Source organism: Bombyx mori, chromosome 23 (genome assembly GCF_030269925.1).
Source record: "Bombyx mori chromosome 23, ASM3026992v2".
NCBI lineage: Eukaryota > Metazoa > Arthropoda > Insecta > Lepidoptera > Bombycidae > Bombyx > Bombyx mori.
In genome coordinates this window covers 17,029,380-17,050,789 of record NC_085129.1, presented here as the reverse complement: position 1 = coordinate 17,050,789, position 21,410 = coordinate 17,029,380, and the positions used below count along the sequence as shown (strand labels likewise).

The window sequence follows — 21,410 nt, the reverse complement described above, 5'->3', positions numbered from 1 at the left end:
CTAAAGGATAAGACGTCCGGTGTTTTCGTATCGAGCGATGCACTGGTGTTCGAATCTCGCTGGCGGGTACCAATTTTTCTAATGAAATACGTACTCAACAAATGTTCACGATTGACTTCCACGGTGAAGGAATAACATCGTGCAATAAAAATCAAACCCGCAAAATTATAATTTGCGTAATTACTGGTGGTAGGACCTCTTGTGAGTCCGCACGGGTAGGTACCACCGCCCCGCCTATTTCTGCCGTGAAGCAGTAATGCGTTTCGGTTTGAAGGATGGGGCAGCCGTTGTGACTATACTGAGACCTTAGAACTATATCTCAAGGTGTGGGGCGCATTTACGTTATAGATGTCTATGGGCTCCAGTAACCACTTAACACCAGGTGGGCTGTGAGCTCGTCCACACATCTCAGCAATAAAAATAAATAAAAAAAAAGGTCGGATTAACTCGAAATTTGGTATACGTCTTATTAAGGACCGATGACAATTCAAAAAATTGATAAAAAAAACAAATATCTATCGAGAACGTTAAAGAACTCGCACTAAACACACTGGCATTGCCGATGTCCACGGACAACGAAAATATTATTTATAGCCAAAAAAAACAATGTAAATTGGCTGTTCAAATTATTATTTTATAATAGTAATATTCAAAACAAATATATGGAGAATGGATAGAATACGGAATGAATATGTTAGAGGAAGTCTGAAAGTGGCACCTGTGACAGAGAAGCTGAGACGCGCGCGTTTGGGATGGTGGACATGTGATGAGACGAAATGACAGTGAGGTCGGTAAGAGAGTTTTAACTATGAACGTGGAAGGCTTTAGAGGAAGAGGCAGACCTAAAAATGGATGGATCGCGTGAAAGAGGATATTTGTAAGAGGGGAGTGAGCAAAGAAATGGTATATGATGGAAGAGTATATGGTAGTATATGTATAGTATAGTATAGAATGGTATATGATATGAGATTATATCTCAAGGTGGGTGGCGCATTTACGTTGCGGATGTCTGTGGGCTCTAGTAACCACTTAACACCAGGTGTGCTGTGAGCTCGTCCACAAATCTAAGCAATAAAAAAAATTAAAATTGAATTGAATTCGTCAGACAATGGTTTAACGAATTGGGAATGGGCGAATTCCGCGCGCGTGTCGTGCGGCGCCGGCGTCGCGCTGCGGCTGGGCAGCGTGGCGCGGCTCGAGCTGAACTGGAAGGAGAAAACATGTTGCGCCGACCCTGACGACTGGGAAAGGGCAGGATAATGATAGTGATGATTGAAAACAAACACTTCAAACAACACGTTAAATTTCTAATTTATTCACAATAAAACTGATACAATAAATAAATTCTTGTTTTTATCGACAATGTCCGACGCTGATGCTGCTTCGACTTCACAATCAAACTGCGTAAAAAAATATAAATATATGCTTAATACAATGCAATGTAAAAACATCATTAGATAATAAATTATAGCGCGTTACAACTAAGAATGTGCACGTCAATGACCTTGATATGTCAAAGTTCGATAAAAAGTATGGACAGCAAAACAATTTTTTTATCTTTTATTTTAGTGATTTTTTTGCCTAATTATGAAGACTTTTTTTATTTTTATTTATTGCTTAGATGGTTGGACGAGCTCAAAGCTCACCTGGCGTTAAGTAGTTACTGGAGCCCATAGACATCTACAACGTAAATGCGCCACCCACCTTGGAAATCCCCCTTTTTCTCCTATATTACCTCTTGGACTCTTTGGGTCGGGCGAGCCACCTTCTGTTTTTTTTTTTCTCTACCTAAGTTGATAGCCTTGATATGCTATATCATACCGAACGAGTAGGTGAGCTCACGGAGCTCAAACCGGAGTGATGCTAACACTGGCCCTAGGAAGAGCCGTGCTTCGCAGAACCAACCACCGGATCGGAAACGCGACCCACTCAGTAGATCCGGCGAGAAACTCAGTGGGCTGTGTCTGTGGGTTAATTTACTCGACGAGAACGATGACCGGTGCTTGAGGTACCTAAAAGCGCCGTTAGCGGATTGAGAGGATCCGTGATGACGTGACCGCGTTCTGTGTCTTTTACCTTTCTACAAGAAGTGCACTCCGAGCCCGAACTGGAGGCCGTGCGCGGTGCAGTCGTTGGTCCGGGCCTTCAGCGGCGCGCAGTAGTTCAGCTCGAGCCGCGCCACGCTGCCCAGCCGCAGCGCGACGCCGGCGCCGCACGACACGCGCGCGGAATTCGCCCATTCCCAATTCGTTAAACCATTATCTGACGAATTCAATTCAATTTCAAATTCAATTCATTCCAGTCCACCTGGTATTCTTAATGAAAAATAATAAATATTAGGCTGTTTGGTGAAACAAAATATAATTTTTAATAATTAATTTGATAGAATGTTTTTATAGTTGTAGATTCGTTTGTATTCTTGAAGTGGTTACTGGAGTCATTAATGTTACGCATGTCAACAACTGTTTGAGACGGTATTCACGAGAATTCATGACTAAGCTACCCCCTCACTACTCTACTATAAATACGAGTGACTACTGTCGCACCAAACATTCCGACTCGAACAGCCGCCTGAAGCGGAGCTTTCTGTTTTTATCGTTGTATACTCGAGATGCAATAAATAGAATTTATTGGAAGAGTAACTACTGGCCACAGGCCTACGCGACCGGTCAATACGTCCGGTCGTCCGTCGCCGGACCGCACTCACCGGGCGCCGCCAGACAGCCGGCGTTCACGAAGAAATGCGACCGGAACAGGGACGAAATCCCGTTTTTGTTCCGAAGGAAGGGCAGCGGCGCGTACACGTGCGCACCCGCCGCCCAGTATACCTGCAAGCAGCCGCGCCGTCAGGACCAGCCTGGTGATACCAGGGTGACCTCTCCAACGGACAGGACCATAGATAATATACATAATGCATTTCGGTTTGAAGGGTGGGGCAGCCGTTGTAACTATGCTTGAGACCTTAGAACTTATATCTCAAGGTGGATGGCGCATTTAGGTTCTGGATGTCTATGAGCTCCAGTAACCACTTAACACCAGGTGGGCTGTGAGCTCGTCCACCCATCTAAGCAATAAAAAAAACATAAATTGGCTATAGATAAGCAACTCAAGCACTCAACAAAATGTTTACGGGCGTCGGCCACTAGATGGCTTCGCTTCGATTAGTTTCTCATTGCTCCTGTAGATGGCAGTAGCATATTAACTAAATCCTATATTTTATTTTTAATGAAGGATGTTGTAAATTTAATCAATTTGTCTTAAAACAAATAAAGTTAGTATTGTTTATTATTATTATTATTTTGTGTTTAGTTATACAATAATTAAGTGCCTTAACTTTAACAACATATAAGTTTAGGGGCATCCGCTACAAGATGTCGATAGTTCACATACAAAATAAAAATATTTGTCTTAAAGTATCACAGTTTCAGAGCCCTAATCTTGGAATTTAAAGCCGTTTAAAGTTTGAAATTATGAAAAAATGAAGTAGTAAAACACTTCTTCAGCTATTCTAGTGCTGTAAACTTAATTGAAGTTCAATTAAAAATATCGAAATTTTGAATGCTAATTTTTTTAAACCTACCTATGCAGCCTTGAGAGGCTATTTCAGCGTTGCCTTAGCGTGTAGGTGAGATCACGAGGCTCAAACCAGAGTGTTGCTAACACTAGCCCTAGCAAGAGCCGTGCTTCGCAGAATCTACCGCCGGATCGGAAACGCGACCCACTGGGAAGATCCAGCGAGAAGCTCAGTGGGCTGTGTCTGGGTTAATTTACTCGCCGAGCCCTTCGTCACAAGCGACGGGTGCGGCGAGGACGGTGACCGGTGCTTGAGGCACATAAAATCACCGTTAATGGATCGGGAGGATCCGTAATGAAAATACTATTATAATAATACCTAATAAAACGCGCCTTTAATTACAAAGATAAGCCAAATAGGGTATTTGCCTGTCACTCTTCGATATGATTTGAGACAAATACCTCATGTAGAAGTGGACGGTGGGTTCATTCATCACTGAGGACTACCTAGTTTCTCCAGGTATTATGAAAGAGCAGTATCTCCTTTAATTTAGCCAAGGAATGGTCTTTGGTTGCCTCCACTTGGACCCACCTTTCCACCAGTGGCCTGCCCGTCCGAGTGCGGCCCCACCCCTCGCTGCTGGAAACCTCTGAGCGTCGTGGGTCCACCGAGGAAGAAATGATCAGGTATCTCCGTCCCGAACATGTCGTGCAGAACCCCTGCGGCTCCGGCGAGCTGCAATACCTAGATTAAAATTCAATTCTACCGTCAAATTCGTCGAATTGTATTTTTAAACTAAGTCTTAACGACATTGTAATACGATCTTAGAACATTCTTCGTGTACAGATAAGAAATATTAATAATAAACTAGAGTTTTGACTGTTTTCAAAATTCGACTATAATTATTTCGAATTATAAGTTTGAACAGTATTATGGTTCTATTGTCAAAGACTATTATGCCTCTATAATTACAGATTTCGCCAAGACTACACTATAAATAAATAACTTTAAAGAAAAATAATATTAATCAATTTTTTAAGGGATTTTATGACCTGGTAACTAAGACCTTTAAGTCGTCTTACTTTAATTTATATTCTTATTTTTATGAAAAATGATAATATGGAGTGAAATGCGACTTTGAAACGGATTGATTTCAGGTGATTAGCAGCTTTAAAAAAAAAAACTCACTATCATCATTCTTCACCCAGTCAGCTGGGGTCGACGCAACACGCTTCCTCCTTCCATACTCCTCTATCATACATCATAGCAACACTCTCTTACTATGTCCTCGATCAATTCGTAGTTCTGCTGCGCTTGGAGCTCGGTCTTGAGGTGGGCCACGCCCCCGCCCAACCCGGCCAGCTCGCTGCTGAACTGCACCCAGGAGCCCTGACTCGGGAAGATCGCGTCGTCCCGGTGGTCCACCGTCACGATGTGTCGCAATATCGACTTCATCTGAGGACCTGAGGGGCGAGGGCGAATGACGAAAAAATGTATAGAGTTTAAACAGCGTTACCGTCCGTAAAAAGAACTAATTCGGCACGAATTAATTGCCTACCTAAGCTGATAGCCTTGAGAGGCTATTTCAGCGTAACCTTAGCTAGTAGGTGAGCTCACGGGGCTCAAACCTGACGACGTTGCTAACACTGACCCAAAAGCAAGAGCAGTGCTTCGCAGAATCTACCACCGTATCGGAAACGCGACCCACTCAGAAGATCCGGCGAGAAACTCAGTGGGCTGTGTCTGTGGGTTAATTTACTAGCCGAGCCCTTCGTCGCAAGCGACGGGTTCGACGAGGACGGTGACCGGTGCTTGAGGTACCTAACAGCACCGGTGATAGACCGGGAGGACGTCGAAGGGGCGAGCGCTAATGACGAACAAAATTAAATGTATAGAATTTAAACAGCGCCCCTACCGTCCGTAAAAAGAACTAATCAGCACGAATGAATTCACTTACTTTCGTTTCGCAATCAAATCGTCACATTCTCCAAATCTTTTTTATATTATTTGCTTAAGTGGGCGGACGAGCTCACAGCCCACCTGGTTGTTAAGTGGTTACTAGAGCCCATAGACATCTACAACTATGTGTCACCCACCTTGAAATACAAGGTCTCAGTATAGTTACAACGCCTCCCCCCCCCCCAATTCAAACCGAAACGCATTACTGCTTCACGGCAGAAACAGGCAGGGCGGTGGTAACTAGTTATTAGAAGATAAGTTGGATATATAAAAAAGGACAAAAAAACTATAAGCACTATAAAATCACAAAAAGTATTTTATTTAAAGCTGATAAGAAAATGCAATCGATGTCTCCACGTTTTACCACAGCAATAATTTTAGTTTATACTGACGAAATTAACAACTGCTCAATCCATATCATACCCTGTGCCTTTGCTAGCGCCATTCTGGAGGATTTTTGAACTGTTATTTAGTGCTGAAAGTGGGACACTTTTTCAAGCTTCTCCCATATGAGACGGTTCTCCGTACCTCTACCCTCCATATTACCATCGTATCGATACATTACGATTTCGATAGATTTCCGAACTTGACGTACTGGTTGAATGCCAATCACTTTTATATCACAAAATTATCAGCGTTCCCGTATAGCGGCGTCCGTGACAGTTGACGCTGTCCACAGACCGCACTCGAAACACTAACCGCTGCTCTCGCGGACTTTGAAGCTGGTCGTCTTGCTGAGAGCCGCCGTCTCGCGCACCAGGCCCTCCCACTGAAGGTTGTGCTTTGTCTGAAAGGTATTCGTTATAAGATGATATTTCTTAAACGACAGTCAAATGGCAGTCATGTCAGGTAGTGCAAGTAGGCACTACTTTTTTCTCTACCTATGCTGATAGCCTTGAGAGTCTATGTCAGCTTCGAGACCTTAGAACTCGTATCTCAAGGCGGGTGGCGGCATTTACGTTGTAGATGTCAATGGGCTCCGGTAACCACTTAACACCAGGTGGGCTGTGAGCTCGTCCCCCCAACTACGCTATTACAAAAAAAAGTACTAAGTACTAAAAACACAACCAAAACTTTATATTTTACAAGTTTTATGTAAGGCCCGCAATGAAAATGAAAATTACCGACAAGCGGAGGTGGAGGACCTGTGGGAATACCTCTTACATTACGGCACACCCAAGCAACTTTATAGACTCGAATTCGTTGCATTTTATGCTAGACTCACCGTTGGCGAACTCTTGAAGGCCAAATCCATTAGCAGACCCCGGTCGAGCAGCCGGTACCCCGACCAGGGATATTCGTGGGTCTGCTGATAAACTGACGCTGATACACTGGAATTAAAGGTTTGATTGAAGAGAAACACCAAAATATGGAACAGAGCAGTTCCTTTGGCACGTTGCGATGGACACACCAGTGGAGGTATAACAGCTATTAAGCTATATATATATAATTCTACTGTACGTCTGTATGTCACTGAGCTCCTCCTAAGCGGCTGGACCGATTTGAATAAATTTTTTTTCTAAGCGTTTGGGTGGCGCCCTGTATGGTTTAGATTCACAAATCAGCCCGGCAGATCGCGCTGCAGTCGGTATCTAGATATCTACAGTGCAACTAAACGGCTGATATGATTTTTTGTGTCTGAATTCACAGGACAACGTCTGTCGGGTCCGCTAATATAAAAGTCGAATGTATGTATGTTCCCTACGGTCTCTGAAACGACTGGACCGATTTTCGAGAAGTTTTCAGGATACCTTAAGATTGGTAAAGGAGATGATTCTGTTCGGTAGTGATCCGACCAAAGAACAGCCAATAAAACGGCTCGGGGCTTGCCTGACTGGTGGTAGGAGCTCTTGTGAGTCCGCACGGGTAGGTACCATCGCCCTTTCTGCCGTGAAGCAGTAATACGTTTCGGTTTGAAGGGTGAGACAGCCGTTGTAACTATACTGAGTGAGACCTTAGAACTAATATCTCAAGGTGGGTGGCGCATTTACATTGTAAATGTCGATAGGCTCCGGTAACTACTTAACACCAGGTGGACTGTGTTAAGTAGTTACTGGAGTGACAACTTACATAGGCACGAGGGGTTTATGAGGATACGGTTTGGTAGCAGTGACATTGAAATTCGACGTGCTTCGATAGCCCATGCTGTATTCCGCTTGAAGCTTCTCCCCGCGGCCGGCGATGTTTGGCATTTTTACACCTTTAAAGAATATATTTTTACCAGAAACAGACTACGCAATGCAATGCGAATTTCAGAAATCAGATGACGCAAGGTCAACGAACTTCACTATAGATTGCTGGTTCACTGTATTTATAGCATTATATTAGTAGACGAACAAAGGGATCTCATACTGCTACTCCCAGGTAGATCCATATAGATTTATAGATATAAGGGAGACTGCACATTGGAGGATTTACAAAAAAAGACTATGGAATTCGATTTAATTGTAAAGTAAAGTAAAAAAATATAACGGCGTTCACGTGGTCATATCTGTACCCTACGTTACCCACTTAATATCAGCTGCGCAGTAAATTAGTTTAATGAACTAGGGCAATAGAAAAAGACTGTGTATGGAGAACTACGCGAATTCAATTTAAGAAAAAAAATCATCTTAAAAATATTTATGATAAATTTTATTTACCTAAAACCAAATTTCCCTCGTTCTCGCTGACTGTTGTGTTTATTCCACCGATGACGCGAGATAGCTCTTTAACTTGAAACGTCACCTGCGAATTGAATCAATTTCAACGCCATCTATACGCGAGCGGCGGAACCACGCAATCGCTATTCAACTACCTCCATTAGTGTCTAATTATCTTTTTTAATATGGTAATCTACTTCTTAAGCTGCAGTGTTGCCAGGGTTCGCTTTAAATCGTTTGTTTGGATCATTTAAAGGTTCGTTGGATTCATTTAAAAACACAACTTTTTGGATTCTGATATTAGATTGCCAGTTTAAAGATTCAAATTAACGATTATTATTCTTAATTTTTTATACTCTCAGTACTTCCTCTGTAAAGGATTTGAATGTAGTCAAAAGAGATAGGCACTCAGCATATCACATGCAAAATAGAGCTGTAATTTTCACTGAACTTTTTTTTTTATTGCCCTTGTAGGCAGACGAGCATACGGCCCACCTGATGGTGAGTGGTTACCGTCGCCCATGGACTTCAGCAATGCCAGGGGCAGAGCCAAGCCGCTGCCTACCGACCTACTGGCCATTTATTAATGTATTTTATATTATTCAATGGCCAATTTAAATAAAATCAAAAAGCACACTGACTTGTGTACTTTCATTAATACTATGTGCAAAATCTTTCTTTGTGTGTTATTGTGTACTTTCATTAATACTATGTGTAGAAAAACAACATCATTACACATTTTAGATTATATTTGACCAAATATGAGCGTGGCATAATATTCAAACCTTAATAAAACCTACGAAGAGGACTCGATTATGTCCATCCTTAATTTATAATTAAAAACATTTTTAAATATATGTACCTCCAGTCCTTCAGGTGTGGATCCAGGTCCGGACGATACATCTATGAACACACCGATGTCACGAAAACAACCCATTGAATCGAGGGCGCGACGAACCTTTGAAACAGATTTAGTTTTAGTAAAGGCTGGAGAACCGGTAGGCAGCGGCTTGGCTCTGCCCCTGGCATTGCTTAGTGGGGGTAGGACCTCTTGTGAGTCCGCACGGGTAGGTACCACCACCCCGCCTATTTCTGCCGTGAAGCAGTAATGCATTTCGGTTTGAAGGGTGGGGTAGCCGTTGTAACTATACTGAGACCTTAGAACTTATATCTCAAGATGGGTGGCGCATTTACGTTGTAGATGTCTGTGGGCTCCAGTAACCACTTACCACCAGGTGGGCTGTGAACTCGTCCCCCCATCTAAGCAATAAAAAAAATCTAGTCATATTGAAGTTTTACTGAATAGTGTATTTAACAAACAAAAAAAAACTGTTATATGTGGGCAAATTCAAAACATGTTATATAAATTCTTGATAAGCTACATACAAATGTAGGAAATATGATTCCATAAATTCATTACCATTTTTTGATGCAAATGCTCTATTTTCTACTAATTAGTATCTTAGTAGACCAAATATCCTTGCGTTTTTCAGAACATTTAATGTTGTGTTTAGTATGATTTAAATGTATTTGTTTAACTGGTCTTAGGAGTTTGATACTTTTTTTTGATACTGCCCGCCTGTTACTGCTGAGAAGCAGTAATGTGTTCAGGTTTGAAGTAGGCAATTGTTATTTTTAAGCTATACAATTAAGAGTTAAACATTCGTCAGTCTGCATTCTAGGAGTGACCTGTGTATACCACTTAACAAACTTGTTTACCTGGCTATGCAACAAAAAAAGGGTTTCGCTGCATTTCTTCCGCTGAACCATTAAAGCCACTGGAAATTCAAACGTTTCTTAGACACTTACCTTGTGAGCTCTAACAATAACATCCTCAAAATCAGTTGCGTGAAATAGATCGTCGATAGTATTCTTTATAATGTCATCTTTTGTACGATTCAAACCATCAACGTGCACTCTATCAACACGAGCCTGGAAGCATAAGAAAATTATCGACGATTGAAAGGCAAAAGTGCCTAGCGCTTAGTGACTAAGCAACAATAACTGCTTTGTACATAAATGATAGGCAATAATCATTTTCGATGTGCAAAAAAAAAATATTTCTAGGTCTATTAAAATCATTTCAATCCTACAGCTACTAGCTAGATTCTACTACAGCTGGATTCGTTAAAATAAATTTTGTTTTCAGGTATTTCAACTTTAAATTAGTCTACTGTAAAGTTCACGAATTGTCGCTTAGTCACGTTTGCTTTCAAGCGTCGTTGTGTTCATTTTCAGGATACAAATTTATATTCCGCCTTCACTTAATAGATGGGTTGATGATGGACTGAAAATGACTTTGATAGCCAAAAAACGTAATACTCTCTTGAGAGAGGAATTACAGTAAGGGTGTCTTAGACTTATTTAGACGGACTGTCTGATAGAGGTTATGCCAGAGAAGGTTTTCACTGCAGATGTGATAGGCCTTAATAGAAATACATGCAGCTACTACTCCACATACGAAGATAAGGAAATGAAGACTCTTCCAAGGCATAATTGAACTCAGCCAAGTTCAAAAGTTCAGCATTTATATTTTTTCAACAAAACTATGAGAATACTTTCTGCCACATATCCACTGCCCAAGTGCTGGTATTAAACCACATCATTATACATAATAATGTGCTCTCTAATTTAATAATCTAATTGTGGACATAATTAAAACTATTTTAAAAGTTTAATCTTGCTTTGACAATTTTTTTTTATTACTTCTACCACTTCAAACTCTGTATGGATTTTGGGATAACCTGGGACTGTTCTCTGGTCATATGTCTTGTGTTCTCTGTCTTACATGATACAGAACTTATATAATTTTAATTCTGAAAGAAGTTTAGCATTGTTCCTGTTGTCAGATGAATTATGTCTAAAGTTAAATAGTTAATATCGACGCTTGAAAGGCAAACATGACTAAGCGACAATAACTGCTTTGTACATAAATGATAGGCAATAACCATATTCGATGCGCAAAAAATATATATTTCTAGGTCTGTTAAAATCATTTCAATCCTACAGCTACTAGCTAGATTCTACTACAGCTGGATTCGTTAAAATAAATTTTGTTTTCAGGTATTTCAACTTTAAATTAGTCTACTGTAAAGTTCACGCATTGTCGCTTAGTCACGTTTGCCTTTCAAGCGTCGATATGTATGAAAGCGGGTCAACTTACTCTTACTCCATCTAATTTGATGGTGGGTTTTGGTATTGGTTCCTCGCCCATTTCGACTGGCTCTTCAAAAACAAACAGACCACCGCCAGAGTCGCCAATATCGTGCTGGTTTGCCTATAATCATGTAGATTTTTTTTTCACTTCTACTATTCGAATGGAACACAGGTCGGCATATCAAAGGAGATGCAAAAAAAAGGTTAAACAGCAACTATATTAATATCATAATCCCTTTGCCATTAGTTCAGTGAAGCAAAATTATAGAATAAAGCTTGGACTTATTTGCTCATTTTTGAGTTCAGGTATAGGTAGCTTAAAAATCTTGGTTGTGATCATGTTTTGAAATAATTTTTAGGTACGAAAGTTTGTACAAATTTTTTGTTACTGTATAAGAGTAATAAAAATTATAGCTTACCTTCGCGTGGACAGTGCCCATTTTGGTTTTTTAATTGTTTTATGTGTGTTTAACGGTTGGTTATTAGTTGGATGAAAAGAATAATTTGGAATTTTAAATATTATTTTGAATTACATAAAATTCAGCTGTGACAGCTGACTTTGACATTGATTCTTTTTATTTCTGGCAATTATAAAAGAAATTATACTCATTTAAACCATATATAAACAGCTAAAAAAAATAAGCATGGGGTACCTACTCAGTTCAGACAGTTTCCTTTCAATTAATATGTTGTAGAATATTGAACTCGGTCTAAGCCTTGACATCAGCTTCATTTAATCTATTAATATATGAAATGTATGATCCCATCCTCTAAGCCTTATTTATAAATACTAATACATGTCAGAGATTGTGGTATCAATTGGTTTGTTTGATTTTTTCACAATTTAACTTATTTCAGTTTACTACCTGAATTCTTTTTCATTCCTTAACAATTCAGTATAGATGGATTCGTTAAATTTTAGAAAGTGAGAGAGAAAATGCGTAAAATCTTCATTCTATTGAATATTTCACCTGTCTCCGCGTTTCAAACATTTTTTACTCTCCCAAAAATTGTTATTTATTTTGCATAATGAACAGCCGTGTTTTATTATGATTTTATTTACTTGTTGAGCTTGTTCCACCTCGAGTGCTTAAAATTTAAAATGTATGTTAATATTTTATGTTTCTTTACATTTAAATTGGTAGTAAGGGCAGTAATAATGGAGAATTGAAACAAATTCACTGCATGTGGCTCAACATTCCGCAATTTTTTTATTGAATTAAATTTTTTGTTAAAATATTAATAAGAGATTCATTCTCAATCTAATATAATACATTTTAAAATTTACATATCATACGATTTCATTCCAAAATTAATTTAATTTCGATAATCTTTACACTTTTCATGTTGTCGATTTAGCTCTAACCTATAAATGCTTTGGATTTATAGAAATGGATACATTTGCCTGCTGAATCAAGAATTTGTTTTCTTTTTATGTTTAAATTAGGGCAAAATTTATTTTAAACAAAACTAAAATAAACTAATAAAATTTGAATATATACAGAATTCAAACTCATGCAACTCCTGACACTGTTGAGTTGTTCTCTTCTTTCGTAACTGCAGAATTTTTATACTTAAAACTGAACTACAAAAAAAATTGGAAAGTGATATTCATTTGTTTACTATACTTCGTTACATGCTTTTTAGCAGTGTAAAATAAAAGGAAGATGGACAATAAAGCCATCGTTAAATTCTGTAAAGAGGTAGGGTGTTGCGATATATGCTGCCTGCGTTATTTAGGGCTTAAGAACCCGGCAACTTACGAAAACTACAAAGAATACATACATAAAGTAAGTATTTGCTTGGCGCGAATTGATAACTACTTTTGTTTTAAATTACGTCCATCATAAAAGCTTCTCAAAACCTTTTCTAAAATTCACTACGATGTACGTAGTAATAAATTATTAAAAAAAAAGTAACCTAAAAAAATTTTTTTTTTTCCATTAATACAGTAACCTGTGATCTTCTTTATTTGCTCTCGATGAGTACCGTGAAGGTCACCGAGGGACTATATATCCACTTATGCCCCATGTCCACTTTGCTTACTGAACATTTAAAGAATGAAAAGTTTTTCATTAACATCATATATCCATTGTTCAGTATACAGAAAGCGGTGTAGAAGTAGAAAATAATTCAGAAGAACAACAAATCACTAGCAATCCAGTAGACAATATAAATGGCAATAAAGATGTCAATGGCTGTGATGATGAACCACCGAAAAAGAAAAAGAAGATATCGATATGCGTAAGCTGTTTAGGTATACTCCAGGAAGAGAACTGGTCTGAATGCTTTAATATGGTCAAAGAGACTTTGGAGAAAAAACGGTTAGTTAGTAACTAAGGATATTCTTTTTTATGTCCTTGAGATAGTATGAACTTTGGTAATGGCAAATCACCTGTCTAGTTACAGTTAGTATGCTAAAAGAGGCAGGAACTTAGCCGGGTGACAGCCCCTGCTAAGTTTTTTATTGTATAACCTTCACAAAATAGTATCACCTTGATACTTGACGTCTATGTCTAATAGCAATGTGTGAATATGTAAGAAGAGTTATTGAAGGTTTGATTTTAATTACCCTGTTTTTTATAAACTCTTTTTTTAGTTATTGCTTAGATGGGTGGACGAGCTCACAGTCCACCTGGTGTTAAGTGGTTACTGGAGCCCATAGACATCTATAACCACCTTGAGATATCAGTTCTAAGGTCTCAGTATAGTTACAACCGCTGCCCCACCCTTCAAACCGGAACGCATTACTGCTTCAGGGAAGAAATAGGCGGGGTAGTGGTACCTACCTATGTGGACTCACAAGAGTTCGTACCACCAGTAATTACGCAAATTATAATTTAGCGGATTTGATTTTTATTACACGATGTTATTCCTTCACCGTGGAAGTTAATCGTGAACATTTGCTGAGTACCTACGTATTTCATTAGAAAAATTGGTACCCGCCTGCGGGATTCGAACAATGGTGTATCCCTCAAGACGAATGCACCAGACGTCTTATCCTTTAGACCACGACGACTTCAAACTCCTTCACTTCACTCTAAAACTTCTAGACTTCTTCACTCTTCGTAAAACACTGCATAAAAGATCAACCAAAATGCTTAAGCATGTTTTTTCTTATAAATATCATCATTTCAGCCTATCGCCGTCCACTGCTGAACATAGGCCTCTCCAATAGATTTCCAGTGCGACCGGTCCATTGCCACCTGCATCCAACGAGACCCAGCGCTTTTTACTAGGTCGTCGGTCCATCTAGTAGGTGGCCGTCCCACACTGCGCTTGCCAGTACGTGGTCGCCACTCCAGGATCTTTCTGCCCCATCGACCGTCCTCTCTTCGTGCTATGTGGCCGGCCCATTGCCACTTCAGTTCACTAATTCTACGGGCTATGTCAGCAACCTTCGTTCTTCTACGGATCTCCTCATTTCGGATTCGATCACGTAGAGAAATGCCGAGCATAGCCCTCTCCATAGCTCGCTGCGCGACTTTGAGCCTTCTAAAAAGATCCCTAGTGAAGCACCACGTCTCCGAGCCGTAAGTCATCACTGGTAACACACATTGGTTGTACACCTTTGTCTTAAGGCACTGAGGTATTTTGGACGAGAAGACGTTGTGCAGTTTACCGAACGCTGCCCAGCCGAGTTGGATCCGTCTACTGACCTCTCTCTCAAAGTTGGACCTACCTAATCGGACTGCCTGTCCTAGGTATATATATTCGTCAACAACTTCAAGAGTAGAGCTCCCAACAGTAACTATGGTGGGTGCAATATGGACATTGTACATGATTTTTGTTTTGTCCATGTTCATTTTAAGACCCACTTGTTGAGAAACCCTACTGAGGTCACCGAGCATACGCCCTAAATCTTCCAGCGACTCTGCCATGACCACGATGTCATCGGCAAACCGAAGATGAGTGATGTATTCGCCGTTAATATTGATGCCAAGTCCTTGCCATTCCAGAAGCTTGAAGGAATCCTCCAGAGCAGTGATAAACAGTTTCGGAGATATCACATCTCCCTGTCTCACTCCTCTCTTTACAGGGATTTCCTTCGTGCAATGCTCCTGTACTCGGACTGACATGGTGGCGTTATTATACAAACACTTCAATACTTCGATGTACCGTATGTACTTATAAATATAATATAACATTACTCTAAAAGATATATACGTTTTTTTCAGTTACGAATGCTCAACTTTTGCATGTGCACTCTCTGCTCCGATCGCTACATTATTACGAGATAAAGCCATAATCCTACACCTGAGTGATGCCTTTAAAGATTATAAAGAAGGTAAGCTATCCATATTTTTTTTAGCTTTGAGAAGATACGTCAGCGTAACCGAACGAGTAGGTGAACTCATGGGGCTCGAACCTAATGTTGTTGCTAACGCGAACCCTAACGAGAGCAGTGCTTCGCAGAATCTACCACCGGATCGGAAGCGCGACCCACTGAGAAGATCCGGCGAGAAACTCAGTGGGCTGTGTCTGTGGTTTAATTTACTCGCCGATCCCTTCGTCGCAAGCGATGGGTTCGACGAGAACGATGACCGGAGGAATCCATATAGTATTTTTGTTTTGACTATCTACAATTTTTCAGATCATTCCTGATAGTAGAAATTCTTTCCTTATAAATTTTTTGGCTATTTGACGGCAGATAGTGCTACTTATGCAGGCATTTACTGGGGGTAGGACCTCTTGTGAGTCCGTACGGGTAGGTACCACCACCCTGCCTATTTCTACCGTGAAGCAGTAATTTGTTTCGGTTTGAAGGGTGGGGCATGAGAAACACACGTGAAGCTATTGCTTATTTCAGATACCTTAACACCACTGAAGGAAGCATGGAAATGGACGTTTGGTGTCAAACTTGCCGAACAAATAGGTATGACACTAGATTCCGGAGCCATTTCACCGTTACTGATTACACTTAATATGGAGTATCCTGATGAACCACAGGTAGATGTTATGAACGACATTTTGAATATAAAAAATTGATTTAGAACAAGGTTGGCTTTTCCTGAGCTTTCAAACCGGAATATGAAATTGATTTTAAGTTACGATGTTTATGCTAATGGCAGATCAACTATCTTGTAAACTTAACGGCCGACATTACTTGAAATTCCTTTTGCAGTAACACTTTTACAAAACTATATGTAGCAGGAGACTAACACAGAGCTGAGGTTGTCAAGATAAGCTTACATAGATGTATAAAAGTTCCAAACAAAAAAACTTGGACCGTCTGTTTACCGAGCAAGTTCACCCAATTAGTGAAAGATCTTGCCTGTGTCATTTCCTCCCAAACATTAATTGCTCTTCTCTGCCTAAAACAGGAACTAGAAATCTTAAAGAAATTATCACCATCATTGTTCCAAGAGAGACAGAAGCAGAGAAGGAGGTTCACGGTTGAGTTTACCCGGCCATCAGTAGAACAGGCCATGGACAAGATTAGTCTTGAGCAGTTGAAGGGTGTCGATAAGTGGAATAAAATTCCATCGGTGGACATTGAAGCTAAGTGTGTCAGTGCTATGTGCGTGCATGCCCCTTCTTATCTGGGGGGTAGGTAAGTAATCATTCAGGCCTATTTTCCAGTACAACTAGCATTGTTTCGAGAAAAAGTTGATCAGTGAAAACCAAATTAATATTTCTAAATAAGGATGTGCTGGGGTTCGGTAGAAATAAAAATTCTACTGAAGCACAGATTAAAACTATTTAATTTACTAAAATTCTCAATTCACTTCTTCCGCTTAACTTCAGGTGCTCCGTTCGCTGTTTCACTTCAAGTAGAATCGATTACTAACTACCTTCGTGTCATCCCTGCAACGCTTTTATAATCAATACGATATCCCTAGAATTATTGAGAACATTCCTAACAGGTCGAGTAGTTTCGATTTAGGTTTCCGCTTATTGATAATAGATGGCGTTGTACTTCTCGAGCGTTCTCGATCTTACTAGTTCTTTTAATATTCGTTTCTGCTATTCGACGATACATGGCGTTGCTTTTATCGGCGTAACAGTACTAATAAACTTGCAGATAACTATACACAATTTGGAAGTTTCAGTATTGATGACTCTCGCATGATATAATATTTGATATTATGCTACATCTAGTACAAATACAATTTGCATTCGCACTTTTAGCCTAGATCATTAATTACCTATGAAGTTGCCATTTTAGAATACTAATTTACATATGGCTGGCAATACATTCTAAATTAAAATTTATTTAATTTTATGATCTAGTAATTTAATTCTTTTTTCCTTATTAGTCTGTGTAAGTAAAGATATTATACGATAATTCCTAAGACTCTTAGTGATAGTTTATTTTAAGAGAAAAATCATAATAATATTAAGCTAATATTACAGGTATATAAAATTGAGCAGAGAGCTTCCGCAGACGCCCTGGCTGATCAAGGGCAAGAGGATGATGGAATCATCCGTCCAGGAGATCTTATTCGAACCCATAGCAAAAGTATTTGAGTGAGTAACAAAAATTTTACAGTGACAAATAATTTGAATACTAAAAATATGGTATCTGGATGTGTAGCTAGGGTAATAGATTTTTTGTTGTTAATTGTTATATTTTTATTACATAGATAGGTATATTCGTGTTAATTGCTCACTTGAGACCTTAGAAATCACAATCACCATGTGAGTGCTGTCACCTTGAGAAATGAGGTCGGTTATACTATCATATTGACCATTCCCTTCAAGACATAATTGAAATGTTAATAACATTGTCATATGTCTGTCGTAACTGATTCATAACAGAAATGAATAGGAGGATTCATTGTAATACTGTACAACTAACCACCAGTTAATAATGTGGATAGGAAGGATTTGGGAAGGAGAAGGTGGAAGGAATTAGAATGAGTTGAAAGAATGAAGATGATGAATTGAAGATGATGAATTGAAGATGTTCTGATGCTTAATTTCTTTGGTATCGCAGCTTGACACCTGAAGACGTGGACCACAGATTGAAGTTCATGTCGGCTGGACGCGAAGACGTGGACGTGAGGTGTCTCGGTGATGGTAGACCCTTCGCTATCGAAGTAAGGTTTGTTTTTAATAGTCTAGCAACAGTTAGTGTGGTCATGGGTAAAGTTAAAGAATTTGGTAGGATTGAGTGTAATCTCTCTCTCTCTCTCTCTCTCTCTCTCTCTCTCTCTCCCCCTCTCTCCCCTCTCTCCCCTCTCTCCCCCTCTCTCCCCCCTCTCCCCCTCTCTCCCCCCTCTCCCCTCTCTCTCCCCTCTCTCTCTCCCCCTCTCCCCTCTCTCCCCCTCTCTCCCCCTCTCTCTCCCCCTCTCTCCCCCTCTCTCTTACAATTAGTAGAATAGAACGCACGCACGCACGCACGCACGCACACAGTGAAAAGTTATAAAAACATGTATACTAAATTTGCGACTGGAACAGGATGGCTCCAAAATGGTCACCGATTGTGTCATGTTCCAGATCACAGACCCGAGAAGAGACCTCACCGGTGACGAGCTGAAGAGGGTCTGCAAGGAGATTTCGAAAGGTGGCCAAGTGATCGTTCAGAAACTAATGCATGTCTCCAGGTACCTTTTTTTCCTACCTAACCTTGAGAGGCTATGTCAGCGTAACCGGGCGAGTAGGTGAGCTCGCGGGGCTCAAACTTGACGTTGCTAATACGAACCCTAGTAAGGGCCGGATCGGAAACGCGACCCACTGAGAAGATCCGGCGAGAAACTCAGTGGGCTGTGTCAGCAACAGTCTGGTCTGTAGGAGGGGGGGGGGCGTCAGCTTCGGCACGTGATCACTAGGGTAGTGATTGCAAAGGTGGTGAGATCTGCAGTAGACGGACGAGCCCACGGATTAAGTCGTTACCATAGACATGAGTTCGAATTCTTAATTGGCAGACGGCTGCGTCCACCGGCCCTAAAGAACGGATCGTATAACTGAACAAACAGTTTACCTATCGAATGACGTAACAGCGGGTACATATCGCTGTCTCTCTCGCTCGTCCCGTAACGCTGTGACGTCACAACTCGCACGACTCGACTTGTGTACGTTTTTTCTGTCCCAGGAACGAGTTGTCGGAACTTAAAAAGGGGGAAGAGACGAAATGCAAGACTTACGAAGCTCTGTGCATAAAGCTCGGAAATGAGAACGCTGAACCGAATATTGTGAGTTTTTTTTGTTTATTCCGTTGAATTAGCTCAAGGCTTTGACCGCTTAATGCTAGTAAGGAGTCTTAGCTTAGCTGGGCGATCAGTACAACGGTTCTGATAGTAAGGTTTTTGTTATATACAGTACTGAGGAGTGGGGCGTTGTCGGAGCCCGTACGGGTAGGAGGTTTTTTTTTTTTACTGCTTATGTGGGTGGACGAGCTCACAGCCCACCTGTTGTTAAGTGGTTACTGCAGCCCATAGACATCTGCGACGTAAATGCGCCACCCACCTTGAGATAAAGTTCTAAGGCCTCAATATAGTTACAAGGGCTACCCCCAAATTATAATTTTGCAGCTTTGATTTTTATTACACGATGTTATTCCTTCACCGTGGAAGTCTATCGTAGACATTTGTCAAGTACGTATTTGATTAGAAAAAATTGGTACCAGCCTGCGGGATTCGAACACCGGTGCATCGCTTCAATACGAATGCACCGGACGTCTTATCCTTCAGGCCGCGACGACTTAAATAATTAATAGCGATCTCTGCTATTTTCCAGCTGAATGGAAAAACGCCTGTCGCCGTCACCGAGGAGGACATCCAGAGGATAAACGAGTACAGGAACACCGAGGCAGGGGACGAGGCCAGGATCGTGGTGAAACAGAGAACCCCGATCCGAGTGCTGCACAGGCGCCCGCTGCTCACCAGGACCCGGAGGATATATGACGTAGTGGCCAGGAGGGTGCCTGGTGAGTTACTCCCGACCTTGGACCAATTTTATTCGCTTTATATTGTTTGATCAAGCCGTAGCTTGGAACAGTGGCTCTGGAGTTAAATTTGGAAGTGATATCTTCTTTAGCGCTTAGCGTAATGAAAAAATGACACTAAAAAGAGACAGACATATATAAGATTTGTCTGCGAGACGCGAAGTGGAATCGTTTTGAACGTTTACCCTTATTATAATTTTTTTCGCTTCAGACGTTTATTTGAAAACGTGCACGCCGCCATCTTCAGACATGAAGTCGTAGTCTCAAATGTGTTGTATGACTGTCTCGACTTTAAAGCTGGAACGCGTTCCCGTCAAAAAGTCCGGTTCTAAGATCTCAGTATAGTTCTACCCTATTTTTTTTTTGTTTTCAGACTACCCGCAATTGTTCACCCTCACAATCCGCACGGAAGCGGGCACGTACGTGAAGGAGTGGTGCCACGGGGAGTTCGGTCGCACCACGCCGAGCCTCCGCGACGCCGCGGGCTTCCGGGCCGACATACTGGCGCTCGACGTCACCGCGGTGCTGCTCGACTGGCCGCGACCCCAATAAATGATTCGATGTATATTGCGAAGTTTTATTTGTTGAAATTATTTCGTTAGCCTCGTCTGTATTTACCTTTTTTGTAGTAAAATTTTAAAACGTATCGAATTTCTTCATTATATCCACTCATCTTGACAGTACGAAAAATAAATAAAAATCACACATTTTCCTAATTTGAATTTGGATTTGAAGAATATAAATTCTTTAAAATTTAAACTTATTGATACTAAAACCAGCCAGATACAAATAGTATAGCCAAAGAGATTTTATTACAAATTGGAATGATTGGATTTTATTACAGTTGGACACTGAAGCTCACGGACGCCAACAATGCCACGGAAACACCGGAAACAAGTTCATTCCAATGAATGACTCAGTGACGCGGTAGTCATCGCTGCTGACTATGGGGCCGAGTGTTGGGGGTTCGATTGATGATCTTGTGATGATTTATTTGCTTTTTACCCGTACGGTGTTGAATATTTATACGTGTATTTATTTGAAATTAAGCATTTAAATTCTTCTTTATCTCCACCTTATCCCACTAGGTGGGGTCGGCATTCGGATTACAGTAGTGTTAACTATGTCTGTGTTTGCAGAGCATTCCAAATGTTTCGATATTGATTTTTGCTATTTGACGATTGGCGATTTTGCCACTTTGATAAAATAATAAGATACAGAGAAAACAAAATCGTGAAGTGGGATAGGC

General features: G+C 40.5%; 2 protein-coding genes across 2 annotated transcripts; one reads left to right on the top strand and one right to left on the bottom strand.

The window, feature by feature from the left end:
• Positions 1 to 1,286: 1,286 nt before the first annotated feature.
• LOC101738224 (sorting and assembly machinery component 50 homolog A) lies at positions 1,287 to 11,852 on the bottom strand. The gene is made up of 13 exons (XM_004930696.4): positions 11,691 to 11,852; positions 11,279 to 11,392; positions 9,925 to 10,047; positions 8,978 to 9,073; positions 8,116 to 8,200; positions 7,544 to 7,673; positions 6,699 to 6,804; positions 6,173 to 6,260; positions 4,796 to 4,977; positions 4,106 to 4,258; positions 2,708 to 2,828; positions 2,077 to 2,262; positions 1,287 to 1,400 (listed from the first exon to the last, which is right to left on the bottom strand). Exons 1-12 carry the CDS (start codon positions 11,709 to 11,711, stop codon positions 2,081 to 2,083), a joined length of 1,401 nt encoding a protein of 466 aa, XP_004930753.1. The 5' UTR covers positions 11,712 to 11,852; the 3' UTR covers positions 1,287 to 1,400; positions 2,077 to 2,080.
• An 811-nt stretch (positions 11,853 to 12,663) lies between these two features.
• LOC101738094 (putative tRNA pseudouridine synthase Pus10) lies at positions 12,664 to 20,726 on the top strand. Its single transcript, XM_004930695.5, has 11 exons — positions 12,664 to 13,061; positions 13,372 to 13,595; positions 15,450 to 15,559; positions 16,082 to 16,221; positions 16,596 to 16,825; positions 17,629 to 17,742; positions 18,212 to 18,314; positions 18,715 to 18,821; positions 19,310 to 19,409; positions 19,954 to 20,143; positions 20,535 to 20,726. The coding sequence occupies exons 1-11, from the start codon at positions 12,939 to 12,941 to the stop codon at positions 20,711 to 20,713; spliced, it is 1,620 nt and encodes a 539-aa protein (XP_004930752.2). The 5' UTR covers positions 12,664 to 12,938; the 3' UTR covers positions 20,714 to 20,726.
• Positions 20,727 to 21,410: the final 684 nt, after the last annotated feature.

What these genes read in the sequence shown, in the direction of transcription:
- LOC101738094 (XM_004930695.5), top strand. Translation starts at nt 12,939, where the DNA reads ATGGACAATAAAGCCATCGTTAAATTCTGTAAAGAGGTAGGGTGTTGC. An exon ending in AGTATCCTGATGAACCACAG is followed by an intron (nt 16,222 to 16,595) that starts GTAGATGTTATG and finishes TGCCTAAAACAG; the next exon opens with GAACTAGAAATCTTAAAGAA. An exon ending in AGAACGCTGAACCGAATATT is followed by an intron (nt 19,410 to 19,953) that starts GTGAGTTTTTTT and finishes GCTATTTTCCAG; the next exon opens with CTGAATGGAAAAACGCCTGT.
- LOC101738224 (XM_004930696.4), bottom strand. Translation starts at nt 11,711, where the DNA reads ATGGGCACTGTCCACGCGAAG. An exon ending in CATAAACCCCTCGTGCCTAT is followed by an intron (nt 6,805 to 7,543) that starts GTAAGTTGTCAC and finishes CTTTAATTCCAG; the next exon opens with TGTATCAGCGTCAGTTTATC. An exon ending in CGGCTGTCTGGCGGCGCCCG is followed by an intron (nt 2,263 to 2,707) that starts GTGAGTGCGGTC and finishes TGAATTCGTCAG; the next exon opens with ATAATGGTTTAACGAATTGG.